The 16,992-nt window shown below is 38.5% G+C and overlaps 4 protein-coding genes across 9 annotated transcripts; all 4 read left to right on the top strand.

The window, feature by feature from the left end:
• LOC18771911 lies at positions 1,334–6,456 on the top strand. Of its 6 annotated transcripts, XR_002272667.1 has the most exons (16): positions 1,334–1,495; positions 1,585–1,666; positions 1,737–1,847; positions 2,037–2,134; positions 2,235–2,318; positions 2,468–2,601; positions 2,736–2,808; positions 2,910–2,955; positions 3,058–3,167; positions 3,258–3,365; positions 3,455–3,517; positions 3,725–3,786; positions 4,120–4,432; positions 4,909–5,768; positions 5,869–5,921; positions 6,220–6,456. XR_002272667.1 is itself a non-coding variant. In XM_020569192.1 (15 exons), exons 1-14 carry the CDS (start codon positions 1,424–1,426, stop codon positions 5,758–5,760), a joined length of 2,208 nt encoding a protein of 735 aa, XP_020424781.1. In that variant the 5' UTR covers positions 1,334–1,423; the 3' UTR covers positions 5,761–5,768; positions 5,869–6,456. The 6 variants fall into 6 exon arrangements, 4 of the variants coding, with proteins under 4 accessions (XP_020424781.1, XP_020424780.1, XP_020424782.1 ...); XR_002272666.1 differs by having other exon boundaries at positions 4,909–5,921; XM_020569192.1 differs by having other exon boundaries at positions 5,869–6,456.
• Positions 7,934–11,436, top strand: LOC18769163 (G2/mitotic-specific cyclin-2). The gene is made up of 11 exons (XM_007204849.2): positions 7,934–8,175; positions 8,304–8,439; positions 8,533–8,589; positions 8,832–8,877; positions 8,959–9,126; positions 9,224–9,349; positions 9,910–9,999; positions 10,127–10,348; positions 10,474–10,572; positions 10,661–10,839; positions 10,969–11,436. Exons 1-11 carry the CDS (start codon positions 8,121–8,123, stop codon positions 11,111–11,113), a joined length of 1,323 nt encoding a protein of 440 aa, XP_007204911.1. The 5' UTR covers positions 7,934–8,120; the 3' UTR covers positions 11,114–11,436.
• LOC18770835 (phosphoserine aminotransferase 1, chloroplastic) lies at positions 11,862–13,561 on the top strand. Its single transcript, XM_007202017.2, has one exon. The coding sequence runs from the start codon at positions 11,929–11,931 to the stop codon at positions 13,225–13,227; it is 1,299 nt and encodes a 432-aa protein (XP_007202079.1). The 5' UTR covers positions 11,862–11,928; the 3' UTR covers positions 13,228–13,561.
• LOC18769942 (ubiquitin-conjugating enzyme E2 32) lies at positions 14,091–15,821 on the top strand. The gene has a single exon (XM_020568104.1). The coding sequence runs from the start codon at positions 14,839–14,841 to the stop codon at positions 15,673–15,675; it is 837 nt and encodes a 278-aa protein (XP_020423693.1). The 5' UTR covers positions 14,091–14,838; the 3' UTR covers positions 15,676–15,821.

Raw genomic sequence — 16,992 nt, 5'->3', positions numbered from 1 at the left:
AGTTAGTAATACAATTTTTCTGATATGTTTCCGACACCTGCATGATCCACGGTGTTATAATTTATTAACCTCTCATTCCCCCAATTTTATTTCACCTGTTTTTCAAATACTAAATTTCCTCAATCTATTTCTTAGAAAAATTGTGCTGGCTACAAACATAGCAGAGAGTAGTATCACCATAAATGATGTTGTGTATGTCATAGACTGTGGAAGGGCAAAGGAAACCAGTTTTGATGCTTTAAACAAGTTGGCTTGTCTATTACCATCATGGATTTCAAAGGCTTTAGCACATCAGGTATAATTTACTACCAGAAGTAACCCAATTCAAGGTTTTACCTGTATGTCAAACTTGTTGAGACTCTACCAAGCTGGCTCCATTTATGGTTTGTCAAAATAAACATTTTATTAAATTTCATTGCTTTGGTGATGATTCCAGAGGCGAGAGCGTGCTAGCCGTGTGCAGCATGGATTTTGTTACAGACCATATCCAAAAATGATCCATGATGCAATGCTCCAATATCAGTTACCTGAAATTCTCCCAACACCTTTGCAAGAGCTATGCCTCCACATCAAAAGTTTGCAGCTTGGAGCTATTGGGTCTTTTTTGGCTAAGGCACTTCAGCCACCAGATCCTCTTGCTGTTCAAAATGCAATCGAACTTCTCAAAACCATTGGAGCTTTAGATGACATAGAGGAGCTTACTCCGCTTGGCATGTAAGTTATGCAAGTCTCTACTGAATATCAGCTATGGTAGTTGACTGACAAATCTTACATGACAGGTCACCATCTTTGCACACTGCCCATTGGATCCAAACATTGGGAAGATGCTTCTAATGGGTTCTATCTTTCAATGCTCTAAACTATTTGAGTTACATGTCGCCTCTTGCAATTGAAAAAATAAACTAAACATAAAAAAATTAAAAATTAAAACGGAGTTAGTGCATGAGTTGGAGACCTCATGTCCCGACTTCAATCCAAGTTGTTTAAAAAATTATCGACTTTGAACAATGTTATATAGGGTCAATGCATGAGTCAATATCATGAGTCTCTATTTTAATTCACGTCCTTCAGAAAATTAGTGAGTTTGAACAATGCTACATAACCCAAAGTTTTTAACAAATTTTTTCCTAACCTAATTTATTTACTAATTTGTGATGGTATGGTGTGTGATCCTAATTATGTGCCATTTAAAAGTTGAAAAGTCCAGACAAAAACGTAAAGATAAAACTGCCGTTAGAAATTTGGTTTCCAATTGACATGGCATGTGTAAATCATCTAAACTTCAGGGGTGTTTGTGCAATTAAACTAGGTTTATAAGAAAGACAACGATTGTAGTAAAGCACAAATTCTCACGGGCAGGAAAATTTGCTCATGACACATAATCAAAAGGTACCAGAAAGCGCGCCATGATATTCATCTTCCGATGGCGATAATATCCCCTGGAGGCTCCAATAATTGCCTGTTATCTCGCCTCAGAGCCTTAATAAAACAACAGGTCTCTCTTTTTCTCTACTTCCCTGAGCTTCTGTTTTCGTTCAGGCATTTTGTCGAACACGTGGGTGACAATGGTTTCTTAATGCGCAGAGACTCGTCCATGCATTGTCTGAAGGAGGATTGCAAGCTCAATTTCATACTAAAATGGTGCCAGACTCGGTTCCTGACAAAGGTATATTCATTAAACTCACATTTCTTTGAAAGAAACGTTAATTGCATTGTGTACATTTGTGAATTGGTAGGCTGCATTGATACGTCAAAATGGAAAAAGTTGGATTCGAGGAACCTTGGGATAAAACCCTCCATGGTTTCGCAACCCTCTTGGATTGTCTTAAAAATTCTTCAGAGTGAAGGTAACATTTTGTTCTACTTTTGCCTTCGTTGTCATTATATGTTTGTGTGTTGATGTTGCTTTGTATTTGTATAAAGTTAAGAACTTATGTGTTCTTCCCCAGTTCAAGGATTGGTGCAAATTATTCAGCTAAAGACGTTATTCTCTTAGGCTGGAGTTGGATGGTTTGCTTATCTTTTTATACATGCAGGGTTTGAAGCCTACTTAGTGGGTGGATGTGTCAGAGATTTGATCCTCAAAAGAATACCTAAGGACTTTGATGTGATCACTACAGCTAATCTTAAACAGGTTTTGTAACATTGTCTTTCAAGTTTTCTTCTCAACTCCGTTAGGTTGTGATAATTTGCGGATGAAATTCAGGCTTTTCGGTTGTTTAACGCTTTTACAGATCAAGAGGCAATTTTATCGTGCAGAAATTGTTGGAAGACGATTCCCTATATGTAGGGTGCATGTTAAAGGTTCTGTCATCGAGGTTGGTTGGTGAATTTTGTAATTATATTATCTTGTTGGCAGGCCATTTTATTTTTTGAGATGTCTTAAACTAGTTCAAATAGCGTGCACCTCTTGCATTTAGTATCCTATCTTGATGTTCTTTTGTTCTTCATCTGATTCCTGTAACAGGTGTCCAGTTTTGAAACAGTGGCAAAACATGCTGGAAAAAAGGAAGCTGATTCCCCTTGCAGGCCACCTGGCTGTGATAAGAAAGATTTCATCCGTTGGAGAAACAGCATGCATCGGGACTTCACTATTAACAGGTAACACCGTTATTTCATTTTTCAATTTACCATATATGACGGTATGCTAGCAATTTTAAACACTCTTAATTCATTTGAACTGTGTAAGTTCAATGCCATCTAACTTCAGGAGACATTGTGAATTGTGCAAGCAGTTTATTCTTTGATCCTTTTGCAAATAAGATCTATGATTATGCCAATGGAATGGTGGACTTGAGGTCCTTAAAGGTATCTCTCAATTTCCATTTGTTAATAGTGGACTTCATTTCTTACCAATATATCAATTGAAGTTTATTAAGATGAGTTATTGCTGGGTGACATGGACTTAGCTGCGGACGTTAGGCTCTGCCAAGTTATCATTTGAAGAGGATTGCGGTAGGTGTTTTTTTATGCAAACTTTGACACCATTTGGATGCAACAGCTGAATGATTGTATTGGATTAAAATAACGGGATCATATGCAAACTCTGTCATGCAGCACGAATCTTGCGGGGTTTAAGAATTGCTGCTCGTCTGAGTTTGTCAATATCAAAAGAAACTGAGACTGCGATGCATAGGCTTTCTTCATCCATTTTAAAGTTGGATAAGGTACCTCTGAAGGACTGTATTTGTTTAAGTTTATTTGCTGTACCTTTCTCCTTTTCCAATTGTTTAAACTGACATTCATTTTCAATTCAGTCCAGAATAATGATGGAGTTGAACTATATGCTCTCTTATGGAGCTGCTGAGCCATCATTCTGTTTGCTATGGAGATTTGATCTACTCAAAATTCTACTTCCCTTGCATGTATGTGTTTTCACAGTTCCTGAATTGCCTTATTATAAAATAATTTCTTAGTCATTAGTTGCATATATGATAGATTGTTAGCATTGCAGGCAGCATACTTTGATCGACAGAGCAAAAATATGAAAACTGCTCAGAGTTCCACGATGTTGATGGTAAGCATAGCACTACAAAAAGTTTCTTCAGCTGTAACCGAAAAAAAAAGGAAATCCATAATTCCTGGAAATCTTAGGAGATTATGAAAGACAAGAAAGTATAGGTCTTTAGTGCATGACTATTTTTTTTTCCGTGTTGAGCCAAATTAATGTATACCCAGCACTGAAATTTAGTTAGACTTTGATTGTTCTTTTCTTTTTCAACAGAAGCTATTCTCTAGTTTGGATAAAGTGGTTAGCTGTGATCGACCTTCTGAGTCCACTTTATGGTGAGATAATTGTTTATTGTTTGTTTCTGTTAATTTATAGTATTTAACACATCATGGAAAGTTCATTTTATTTGTTTAGTTTATAAGCTTGTTCCCGGGTACTAGTTTAAAATTTTGAATTTAGGAATTAACAGTTTTGCTCCCATTTATATTGGCAATCAACTTATGGAAATGATTTCAAGTGAGAGTACAAGATTTGCAGGACTTGACACTTCCTAAGCTAGTTTTGCCTGTTCATTACTCCTAAGCAAATTGGAATTCAGCATTTGGTACAAACTTTGGGTTTTTATGTGTACTGTAGATGTCACTGCTGATTACTTGTGTTTATTACAGGGTCGGACTGTTGGCATTTCACCTTGCACTAGTGAATAACCCACAAGATGCTCTTGTAGTGTTGACTTTTGCTTCTGTCCTGTATCATGAAGAATGGGAAGAAGGTGTTAAATTTTCCAGAGACAATGCTGAAGGGATCGTTAATTATGTACCTGAGATCTTATGCTCATCTGAATTTAAATCAGACAAAGTACTTGCAAAAGAAGTTTCCCAGTTAGCTTCTTTTGTGCTAGATTCTATTTCCGCTTTAACTGCAACAGAGAGTCTTATTGAATCAATGTCCAGATATCCTGTTTTCCCATGCTCTGGGTTGGTAAGTACATCTAATTGATTTTCAATTCCTAAGCTGTAACTTGGAGCAGAAGAAAAAGAAAAAGAGAAGTATGTTTTGTAGTGCCTCTCATGTCACTTATCTTCAGTTTGCTGATCCCACCCTTAAATGGTGTTGTTATCACATATAGCATTAATATTCAACCACGGTTCAGAATGATTTTATCTGCACTTTTGTTACCTTTTATCTTAGCATGCCTTGATTTTTTCTCAAAGGACAAAGTCACAAATTGTTGGACTATAGACTAAATGATAGTTTTTGATAGTTTCTCCTTATCTGACTCTTTTAATGGCCTACTATGTGCTGTTTCTGTCAAATGCCATCCCAGGCGGTAACCCTTGTAGTGGTTCTTTTTAAAATGTTCGTTAGAGTGCTTGTATGTAGATTTTCTTTGGTTGGTGTGCTTTTATGTTTTATAATATGTCCCTAATACGAGTAAAACTTATTTGATGCTTTAGGTATTTGTACCAAAGAAAATGGCTGAAGAGGTTGCTGAAATTTTTAAAGGGCTGGTGAACATCAAATCTTACAATAAAGGAAGGAAGAGTTTTCAGATTGATTACCACTCTCTTGGGAAAGGCTATTTGAGTGAGGTTAGGTTTGTTATTGGAAAAGTTATTTTAGAAACCATGAACAGTGGGATTTTGCAAGGGAAGGAAGTTGTTCAGGAGTTGGACTACCACCTGCTGCAGGAGAACGTTAAAAATTACAATAAGGGTAGAAAACACAGCCTTATACCAGATACCCCTGAAGTAAAACAAGAGATGTCCAAGAAACTGAAGTTGAAAGAACAGAAATGCAATCTGTTTGAGCAAGATACAGCTATCGATAAGCAAGGGGTCGTTGAATTGTGTCAAGCACCTCAGAGAGAGTTAATTGCAGTTCTGGGAAATATGTTGGCGAAGAGAAAATTTCAGTTACCGGAAGAGGAGGGGATTAAGAAAAATCAGGAGCTTTCTGAGGATGAGAAGTTCCAGAATAAGGGAGAGAAGAAGATGCACTTGAAGACGATAGAGAAGCTGCAGGAATGTATGCCACCTGATATGGCTACCAAACAGCAATTAAACAAAGTTAAGAAGCATAATTCAAGTCAGGAGGATACCATTAAGCTGAAAAACATGTTTCAGAAGAAAACACAGAAAGTGATCAGTGAGGAGATTGTGGAAGACAGACAAGTAACAGACAAGGGGAAAGGCAGTCTACCTCCGTTACCTAGTGTCGTCAGCAGTGAGGAGATTCAGAAACGCAAACAAGTAGCAGACAACAAGAAAGGCGGTCTACCTCGACTATCTAGTCTCTTTAAGAGATAATATTTTCTGTAACTAACAAAATGGCGTTTGTTTTTGTACCTCCCCCCTCTATCCTCTTTCTCGTATGCACGCAATTGGCACGAATAATTCTTCCATTTTTGTCTGCAGGTGTGTCATAAAATCCTAGGAGCTGGGGGAAATACCCTTAAAAATACCTCAAGGTTGTGCTCATTGTATCATTATGCCGTCTGCCCTCTTTTTCACTTCATTCTTCGGTTTAACAATTTTGATTAGCCGTAGTTAATACTGATCTTTGATTAAGGAGCATAATTGTATCACAAATTTTGTATCTATTTCATAATTTATTCAAGGATGGTCTTTTTTTTTAGTACAAACGACTGGGGGAGTGGGATACAAATTTTCAAGGATGGTCTTTTGAATAAGTGTGTGGGCTGAATTGAGTATGTTTTCTTATTAAAGGGGTGTTTTAGACTCTCTTCTTGATTTGTTTGGTTACAGGCCAGAGCAGAGCAATGGAGTGGGCCTGAATTCGCGAAACGTACTTTTCTCTTTTCTTTTTCTTTTTTGTGCTCAGATGAAATGTACTTTCTCTGTTCTTGTTTAATTTTAGCTTTGTTTTTCATGTCAACTTTATTTTTATTTTATTTTATTTTTAATTTTTAATTTTTCAAAATGACAGGGAGATTGTATTAATAAATTACCTTACGTGGAAAATTAAAAATCCAATTTTTATCATATCATTTGTTATATTTTGTGTATCTAACAGAAATAAATTTACTCTTTCTTTTTCCTTTTTTCTTGTTTGTCCAACTTTTGAATAGCTTGAATATTTTTCGGGAATGGGTATGCCAAAGCAGATGTCCCATTATGTCCAGGAAAAGTAATTTTACTATCCTCAGTTTGGATATGATATTGTCTATCTATCAATGATTTTGATTCATATTATGCACAAATAAAACTACATACTATTTTCGTAATGGACCACTCTTTGTTTAATAAATTTACATACTTCTTATTTTTTTAAAAGAAATTGAGAGATTTCAAATTTCCCTGTTTTTTTCGTCGAATAAAATTCAAATCTCCCGTTTAATTAATAAGTCAAATTTGTATATTTTTCAAACACCAATCAAGTTTATAAATTATACCTGACTTTGGTTAATAATATAATAAAATTTTCTAAAATCCAGTTAATCAATTTCTACTACATGTTGAATCTAAATTTTTAAAAAAAATTCCATCCAAATAGGAATTTTCAATTCTAGTCTACTTATGTCATCTTGTTGACTAATTTCCCTATTTTGATTATTACATACTTATGGAAAAGTATTTATTGTGCCACAAAAAGCTGCTATGATAGGTCCTTCACACCTAACTCAATAAGTCATTGCAATAAATTTGGTGTATTGCATGCAACACTCATCACTCCATTTCATTGAACATGGTTTTGCTTTTATTCCAAAAAGGAAAATAATATATCAAATAAATTATGTTAATATATCAAATAAATGAAACAACAAATTCGTTAATGCTTTTATAAATTCTTCTCTGTGTTCCAACGGTCCTTCCCGCTCTACCAAATCTTGTCAACGGTTCTCCAAATTCTTCCCGCTCATTAGCGTGAGAATGCTCTTATAACTTAAATAACGGTAAATATAAGAAAATATAAGAAAATCCCTTTTGTACACAAATTGAAAAAGAGATTACGAGAGTCGGATTCTTAATTTAAATATTAGGTTCAAAATCTTTCGACAAATAAGAAGGTACACAAATTGGTCAGATGCTAAATCATTCAGGCCTTACTAATCTACTAAATATAACCATCCTAATTAGGTAAATAGGATTATTTACTTTTAAAATTTTCATAAAAAAAGAAGAAAAAAAGAAGGCGCCGGTGGGCTGGAGCGCATATGATTGTTCTGTGGCTGGAGGTGGCGTAACCAAAAAGCACTGTCTTGTACCGACCGACCCCCAATCATTGGATATCATAAAATAAAAAAGGTAAAAAAATCTCACTCTTTCCCTCCCTCTCTCACTCTGAGACATAAAATTTTGTTTAATTTGAAATCCCATAAGACCGCACCACATGCCAACCAGGTGACCGTTGTTAGGAAGGAGGCACACATAGAAAGTCATCTCAATCCGCATGATCCAACGGTCAGATTTCACTAGCCGTTGTATTTGAAAAAAGTGAGGGCTTTTGGGTCACTCTCCCTTCAGACAAATACCCACAGTTTCTGTCACTTTTATTTCTACCAGTACCTGTATTTGTGGGCTCTCTCAGTCTTAGATGCTCTCTTGGGGTAAACTATAGAGGGTGGCTGAGTTGTTCAAAGCCTCTGCTCACTTGGGTTTGATTTTGATTGATTGTTCCTTTCAGATAACCATCATTAACAGCAAAAATGGTTATTTCTGATGAGAACCGTTCTAATCTGGTCAGACCAACAACTATGCAAGGTGAATGGGGTTGATTTTGCACAATCTTGGCATTAGATTTGTGAGATTTAAGGGTGGAGATGGATGTAAAAGCCAAAGATTCTGACTTTTTTCGGTTTTTTATTTTTTATTTTTGGAATAAAATGTAGGAGGACTAAATGTGGGTACCGGTAAGCTTGGACAACAGCAGGTTAGGCACACCAGGAGGGCCTTAGGAGTCATTAATGGAAGTTTAGTGGCGGCTCAAGGATACCCCTGTGTTGTTAACAAGAGAGCCTTCCCAGAGTAATTTTCCTTGTTTGCTCATCTTTGAATTCTTCATCTTTAGGACAGCCTTTGTTTTTTTGAATTGATTTTTGTTTTTTTTTCTCTACCCAGAAAACGTGAATTCTATGAAAAGAAGCAGGCAGATCCAGCGCATAGACCAATTACAAGGTTAGAATTTGACCCTTTTGTTTTTCACTTTTCTTTTCCATTTTTGGGTTGTCAAGAGAATGTGTTGGGGCGGGAAGAATGAAATTCAAATTTTGATCTCAGATCTTTCATGCTTCAACTGAGACATTTTCATTTTTGTTTGTTCAAATCCCAAGACAACATGAGATGAGATGAGACACCAATGTGAAATTGCTAATCTGCATTTTCATCAGAATGTGATTTTGATTTGCATTTTTCTATAGGAAGTTCGCTGCACAAATTGAAAGCACTCAGCAGCATTGTGCGAAGGTAGTACCATTATCCCTCCTATGATTTGATTTATAACTCTATTTACCTTATATTGATGGTTGGTGTGATTTATATAAGCAGGAAACAAAGTTGCCCGAGCTACCAAACACATCAGCCATTAACTCAACTGGTTTTGGAGATTGTATATTCATAGACGAGGAATGCGAGTCACCTGAAGACCAGGCTGACCAACCGGAGCCCATGTTTTTAGAACAAGCAGAAACAGTGCCGGATGAAGCAGATGATACGGTACTTCTTTCTTTCTGGAAAACATGTCAAGTTTTGGACTGTGTTTATTTATTAGCAAACACAATTTACTGATTCAATTAAAAATTAAATTTTTTAGAAGGAGATTGAGATGGAGGATATTATGGAAGAGCCGATTGTGGACATTGATGGCTGCGATTTGAAGAATCCACTTGCAGTTGTAGAATATGTTGAGGATCTTTATGCTTATTATAGGAGAATGGAGGTAAGTTGCTCTCTTTTTTTCCAATGTGGTTGAAAAGTTAGCAACATTCTGTGGTTGAAAAATTAGCCTTACTGTCAATTCATTTTCAATCATTCATAGAAATCAATTCTACAAATTACACAAGAAACATGACCTGAATGACACCTTAAAATTATATTTTTAAACTCATCCAATTTGCGCTTTCAAGGAAATAGCGTAGGCTTATGCTAAGGCATACTATATGCTAACCTAGCTGCCACATTTAGAATTGCATATCTAGAATGACAAGTAAATCTATTTTGGATTTCTTTTTAAGGTCATAAGAGAATAGCAACATCTACATATGGGGGAAGCATTTATGTTGGAGCTAAAACTTTATTTAAAATTGGTTGGCTTGCATTCTTAGTGGACATGAAAAGCTTTTCTGTAAGATGCTTGTACAATTTTGTCACTTAGGCTTCTCAGCGGAAATTGATATATTTCCTCTTTCAGCCAAAACTATTGATGTGCTCTTTGAAACTGAGTAGGAAAACATCAAATTCAACCCAAGTGTGATGACTAACCAACACTCATATGTGCAGGGTTTTAGCTGTGTCCCACCTAACTATCTGGAACAACAATTTGACATCAATGAGAAGATGAGGGCTATACTAATTGACTGGCTTATTGAGGTATACTATCCTTTCCTACTGACTCAATATGCCTAAATGGCAATTGGTTTCTGGTGCGTTAATCAGCAATGCATATTGTTAATCAACCTCGTTCGTAAATGATTAATCTGCTTATCGGAATCAACAGGTGCACGACAAGTTTGAACTCCTGAAGGAGACATTGTTTCTTACTGTGAATCTTATAGATAGATTTTTATCCAAGCAAACAGTTGTAAGAAAGAAGCTTCAATTGGTTGGTCTGGTTGCCATGCTTTTAGCATGCAAATATGAGGAAGTTTCTGTTCCAGTAGTTGGGGATTTAATCCTTATATCAGATAAGGCTTACACAAGGAAGGAAGTCCTGGAAATGGTAATTCAGTTTTCTTTATTTGGTTGACTATCCTTAATGGTTTTTTATACTTTGAAAATAAAGTTACTTCTCTAAGCAATAGGTCTAACTGAAATTCTCTTTCCTTACCTTTCTTAAACCTGCAGGAGAACTTGATGCTTAATACATTGCAATTTAACATGTCAGTTCCGACACCGTATGTTTTCATGAAAAGGTTCCTCAAGGCTGCTCAATCTGACAAGAAGGTAGGCAGTGCTTCATCTAATATCAATCAATTAGTTTTTTGCGGTAATGGGATTCTAATTTTTTTTATTTTAAATGACCTCAAAACAGCTTGAACTGCTATCCTTCTTCTTGATAGAGCTTTCTCTGGTGGAGTATGAGATGCTCAAGTTTCCACCATCTTTATTAGCTGCTGCTGCAGTCTATACTGCTCAAGCTACTCTTTATGGGTTCAAGCAGTGGAGTAGAACCTGTGAGTGGCACACAAGCTACTCAGAAGATAAGCTTTTGTGAGTTCTTCCTTCCCTAAACTAGAGCATTACATGAAAAGATTTTTTACTATTACGTAATTTCTTGACAACTAACATTTACATGGAGAATTTACTAATGAGTAGTAATTTCTTGAATTGTGGTAACAGAGAATGCTCAAGTTTGATGGTTGGCTTCCACCAGAAGGCACCAACAGGGAGACTCACAGGGGTACATAGGAAGTATTGTACATCCAAGTTTGGCTTCACCGCAAATTCGGAACCAGCACAGTTTCTCATACAGACTCAACTATAGCAGAGCATATACTACTAACATTACATATGACTTTGTAATTGGGTTTCATTGGGTGGGGAAGAAGAAGAAGAAGAAGAAAGAAGAAGAATTGCACATAATAATTCAGCAGCAACTGTGGTTGCACCTGGGGAAATTGGGTTTTCTAGATTTCTAAGCTTTGCAGCCTCAAGTGTTAGCTTGATTGACAGCCATGGTTGTATGTTCTAATTGAACATACTCATTTTTCATTTGAAATTTTTTACTTTGAACTTTACTTCCATTGTTGTTCCTTCTTGGAGAATAAATAATGTGATGATACAAATGAAATGACTTCATTTTCTCAATTTTTCTGTTTGATATGAATGCCCAATTTTTCTATTTATTATAGAGCAAAATACCAATTTTTCTTTGTCCTTGGGAAAGAAGTTCTTGTGCGGCAAGGTGTTTGTGTCTTCCACAACTGAACTACCTCTGACTGAAATGTAGGCCCCCCACCAGAAGAAGACACCAAAAGCGCACACAGATAAATACTTGGCAACGACGACGTTTCCTCAAAACAACAATATTTTTGCTAATTTCAAGTTTTTAACCTTTCCACCAACCCCCACATATCAAAATTCGAAACTTTCAAATATAATACATGTTAATTAATATATGGCCTTTGCTTCGCAGTATATCATAACCTATTTCGATATCCAATTTTACCATCCCACTAAATATTAAATTATAAATACCCCCAACATGATTCAGATCTTTGCCACCAAACCCCTCTGCCCTCTTCTCACCCTCTCTCTTTCTTCTTTCTCTTTCGCTTGCTCTGAAGCAACAGCTCCACCATGGCAATGGCAACCTCACCTCACTCTCTCCTCCTCCAAAACCCAAATACCCAATTCCTCAAAAACCCCAAAATACCCTTCACCACCATCCCCATGACCTCCACTCGTCTCACCACCACCACTACCACCCTAAACCCCAACAAGGCCATCTCCGTCAAATGCTCAGCCACCACGACCCACATCCAGGATCGCCCACCGGCCCAGCCCCAGTCCCAAGATCGGGTCTTCAACTTCGCCGCCGGACCTGCCAATCTACCCGAGAACGTCCTCTTGAAGGCCCAATCAGAGCTCTACAACTGGCGCGGATCTGGGATGAGCGTCATGGAAATGAGCCACAGAGGCAAAGAGTTCCTCTCCATAATCCAGAAGGCGGAGGCGGACCTCCGAACCCTTCTGAACATCCCACCGGAATATTCCGTTTTGTTCCTCCAAGGCGGCGCCACCACCCAGTTCGCCGCCATACCTCTAAATCTCTGCAAACCTGACGATAAAGTTGATTACGTGGTTACTGGGTCGTGGGGCGACAAGGCCTTCAAGGAGGCCCAGAAGTATTCTCAGCCCAAGGTGATCTGGTCCGGCAAGTCCGAGAAGTACACAAAGATCCCAGCTTTTGAAGAATTGGAGCAGAGCCCAGACGCCAAGTATTTGCATATATGCACCAATGAAACCATCCATGGGGTCGAGTTCAAGACCTACCCAACTCCCAAAAATGGCCTCTTGATTGCGGATATGTCCTCAAATTTCTGCTCCAAGCCGGTGGATGTGTCTAAGTTTGGGATCATCTATGCTGGGGCTCAGAAAAACGTGGGCCCATCCGGAGTGACCGTTGTGATCATCAGGAAGGATCTGATTGGCAATGCTCAAGAGATAACACCTGTGATGCTGGACTTCAAGATTCATGATGAGAACAAGTCTCTGTACAACACACCACCATGCTATGGTATTTACATGTGTGGGTTGGTGTTTGAGGACTTGCTGGAGCAGGGTGGTTTGGGTGAGATTGAGAAGAAGAACAAGAGGAAGGCTGATCTTTTGTACAACGCCATTGATGAGAGCAAAGGGTTTTACAGGTGCCCAGTTGAGAAGTCTGTGAGGTCATTGATGAATGTGCCCTTCACGCTTGAGAAGTCAGAGTTGGAAGCTGAGTTTGTGAAGGAGGCAGCTAAGGAGAAGATGGTTCAGCTCAAGGGGCATAGGTCAGTGGGAGGGATGAGGGCTTCAATTTATAATGCCATGCCTTTGGCTGGGGTTGAGAAGTTGGTTGATTTCATGAAGGATTTCCAGGCAAAGCATGCTTAAGATATAGTAGCATACATTACTGGTAGAGTTAACGCATCTTTGGTTTGTTGTGTTTGCTATATTTTTGTTGTTGAATGTGAGTGGACAACAGCAAGAAGTTTGTCTGCATATGTTTTTGAAATTATTGTCGTGTGGGATGAAGTTAATGCCCTAACAAGTTTAGGAATTTAGGCCAATATCCTCTGTTTAAAACTTTGTTGTCATAAGCTGAGAGTAATGAATAATTCAATTCTGGGCTCTTCATTCATATCAAGTTAAACCTCTCTACTTCTTGAGGCAATCGTGCTGTATCCGAGTAGAAAATTCTTTGGGCAATGAATACTCGAGGGGCTTATTTTGGTATCCTGTCTGATAATTTTTTAGTCAAATAAAATTAGTAACATCGCATGTAGGGAGACTGAGTGTTTATTGAAAAAAAGGACCCATCATCATCATCTGCCTGCAAACCACCAGATGGGGTGAAATGGAAAATGGATGGTCCCCCAACTCAGAAATTGATTAACAGCCATGGAACTCATCACTTCAACGGCAACGCGAACGAGAGTAACACTGAGTCAAAGACACAACCAGCTGCCTGCTGAGGCTTTACTCAAATATCAGTCACCTTTGCTAGTTCATCAGCAATTTCAATTTCGGATATGCTCAATTCATACACGTTCTGTATCATTTACTACAACTTTCAAAAGGAATTTCCAAACAACTTAAATCAACCCAGCCAAAACAACCAATTGTTGGCTAAAATGTGCAAAAATCTAGGCTTCTTGATACCTGTTGGCTATGCAGCCGATTCTCACTCCAGCTCCTCAATTTCCTCCTGGGTTGAAACAAAAAACATGTATCAGAACTGACCTACAGAATAGTAGTAATCAAGATGAGGGATTACATAGAAAAACAGAGAAATTAGAGAGAGAGAAAAAAAAAATCACCTTGGTTATATCAAGAAGCCCATTTCGGCCCGGCCCGGCCCGGCCCGGTGCGCCCTAGAAAGCCCAGCCCACGGAGGAGCCGTAACCTATTCTATTACCTCATCTTTAAAACGACGCCACATCTCTAACCCTAAAAATCTCCCCGCTTTCCTCCCTTTGGGTGCCGCACTCACATTCTGCAATCTCCGCTTCTCGACTTGGCTTTCTTGCACTCTCTACTCTTCCGCTTTCATCTCATGCTCGATTTCCCCTGTTCAGTTCTTTCTCACCCAAATAGACACCTCTAGACTAGTTCTGTCCAACTCTCAAACAGTTACAGCTTTCCTCTTCTCTGTCACTGTAAGTAGTGAGAGCCTTGAACTTCAAATCCATCCAAGCTTTTGAATTTTCTCTGAAGAAATAGCAACAAGATATGCATATTTACTCTGCATGACAAGACCTTTGAAATTAAACACTGCCGGCTCTCTTTCCTTTGAGAATAATTAAACACCGCCGGCTCTCTTTCCTCGTATTTTGAGAAGTATTGATTTAAGGTTTGGTTAACCGGAAGAGATGGTGGTGGATCAAGTCGGATCGACGAAGATCGAACAAAATCAAATGGAATTGGATCGCTACCCAGCGATGAAGCGGATTCTAGAGGAGTATAGTGAGACTCGTCGGATCGACGCAGATCGAACAAAATCAAATGGAATTGGGTTTCTACCCGGCGATGAAGCGGATTCGTGGGATTGAATCCAAACCCTCCGATCGAGTCGGATCGACGCGGATCGGACAATATCAAACGGAAATCGGTTGTGTGACTCCTAGGCTTTTCTCAGAGGCGGTGCGGCGGATTGTAGAGGAGTATAGATGGATTAGATCCAATCCCTCCGACGATTTTGACTGCCGCATGCTCGAGCGGAACCCATATGAATGGCAATTTGGAATCAGAGGCGCTAGTGGAACTGAATTCGAGGGTGGGATTTATCATGGGCGGATCCAGTTTCCGAAGGAGTACCCATCGAAGCCTCCTTCATTCACGCTTTTGACGGAAAATGGTCGCTTCAAAACCCACAACAAGATCAGGATAAGGCGACTGAATGATTGGCAGCCATCATGGAGGGTGCGAGATGCTTTAGATGCACTTATCGATGAAATGCCCACCTACCCAGATGGTGAATTGGGCTCAGTAGAATACAATAAGGAAGAAAGGCGTGATCTAACCGTCAAATCTCATGCAGCAGCCCCAAAATATGGCACTTCTGAACGTCAGAAGTTAATTGATGAGATTCATGAATATCTGCTAAGCAAGTCACCACCTGTTCCTTTTCCTCAACTTCCTCAACTGATCCCCTCACAGGCCTCCAACGGCACTGGCGGCAGCTATGTCGTCAACGGCGGCTATGTCGTCAGTGGGAATACATTTCATGCTACCAATTCCAACGGGGTAGGAATTTTGGATTCTATGAATGCCTTCTCCGACGAAGACCACAAGCTTTTACCTTCTTGGCTAAAACTTTTTAGGTGGAGAAAGCAAAACTAGACGTCCGTGAACACGACCAAGAGTGATGAACTGAGGTGATAGTCTGTAGCGTATGCCTCTTTTTCTTGTAGCTTCTCTCATGTACAACTACATAGAAATTGAAAATGTGCATTCTAGTTTAATGAATATTCTTGGCTCTTCTTGCATTGATTCTTCTTTCATGTCAAGTTAAAACCTCTCTGCTTCTAATTAATGAATACTTTGGGCAATGAATACTCAAAATATCCTGTCTGCTACTTTTTTAGTCAAATAAAATTAGTAATATCGCGCGTAGGGAGACTGAATATTCATTGAAAAAAAGGGCCCATCATCATCCGCCTGCAAACCAGCAGATGGTGAAATGGAAAATGGATGGTCCCCCAAATCACAAATTGATTCACAACCATGGAACTCATCACTTCAATGGCAACGCGAACGAGAGTAAAAGAGTCAAAAGACAAAACCAGCTGATATCTGTTGCGTAAAACCGCACCTTCTAATTTCCAATAGGTATTGTTGCCCAACATAATCTCCAAAATCACGCCTGTGCTGTTCTTTGTTACACTCTACGTATAATGGTTGTCGTAGTTTACATTTTCTGGACATTGTTGATAAACAATGGTTCGACGTTACAAAAGAATACAAGATTTACTATGATCGCATCTCCACCTTTGAATCTGGAGGGAAGCAGTTGGTTAGCTGGAGCAGCTAGTTTCCGTGGAAAAAATTCTCTACAATCTTCACTTCTGAGGTTACGAAAATAAGAATATTGAGAAAAGAGAAGTCGCTGATCCTGAAGCATCACTCGCTCGGGCTAGGATGTACATCTCCGGATGCTCGGTACGCTTGTTGCCATTTCTGCATCTGCATTAGTATATAAAGTGTGCATAAATTAGAAATTGCAATTGAAAATCCAGGACAACCACAGGTAACAGAGCCTCCACTTCACCTATTTGAGTAATAAAAACAATCAAACGACATTCCAATATTACTTGTTTATAAAAAGGGCAGACGACTTTGAATGTTACATCAGTCTATAATACCTGTTCAAGAAGCTTTAAGATTACATTTTTTAGGTAGGTCATATCTACTCTTTCCCTCTTCGGCGTTTTTTTCCATGTTGCGAAGCTCAGCCTTCAACGTAGATTCCTATATATATGTCACAACATTCATAAATAGATATATATCAATAAAAGCAAACAAAATTGGAGGTGATTTTACCTTATGTCAAATATTAGTCACCTCACCTTTGCCAGTCCATCAGCAGTTTCATTTTCGGATATGCTCAGTTCATACACATTCTATAATTCACAACTTTCAAAAGGAATTTCGAAACAA

This window comes from Prunus persica, chromosome G7 (genome assembly GCF_000346465.2).
Source record: "Prunus persica cultivar Lovell chromosome G7, Prunus_persica_NCBIv2, whole genome shotgun sequence".
In the NCBI taxonomy this organism is placed as follows: domain Eukaryota; kingdom Viridiplantae; phylum Streptophyta; class Magnoliopsida; order Rosales; family Rosaceae; genus Prunus; species Prunus persica.
Note: the sequence above shows the minus strand (reverse complement) of the source record. Positions and strands in the feature narration are given on the sequence as shown.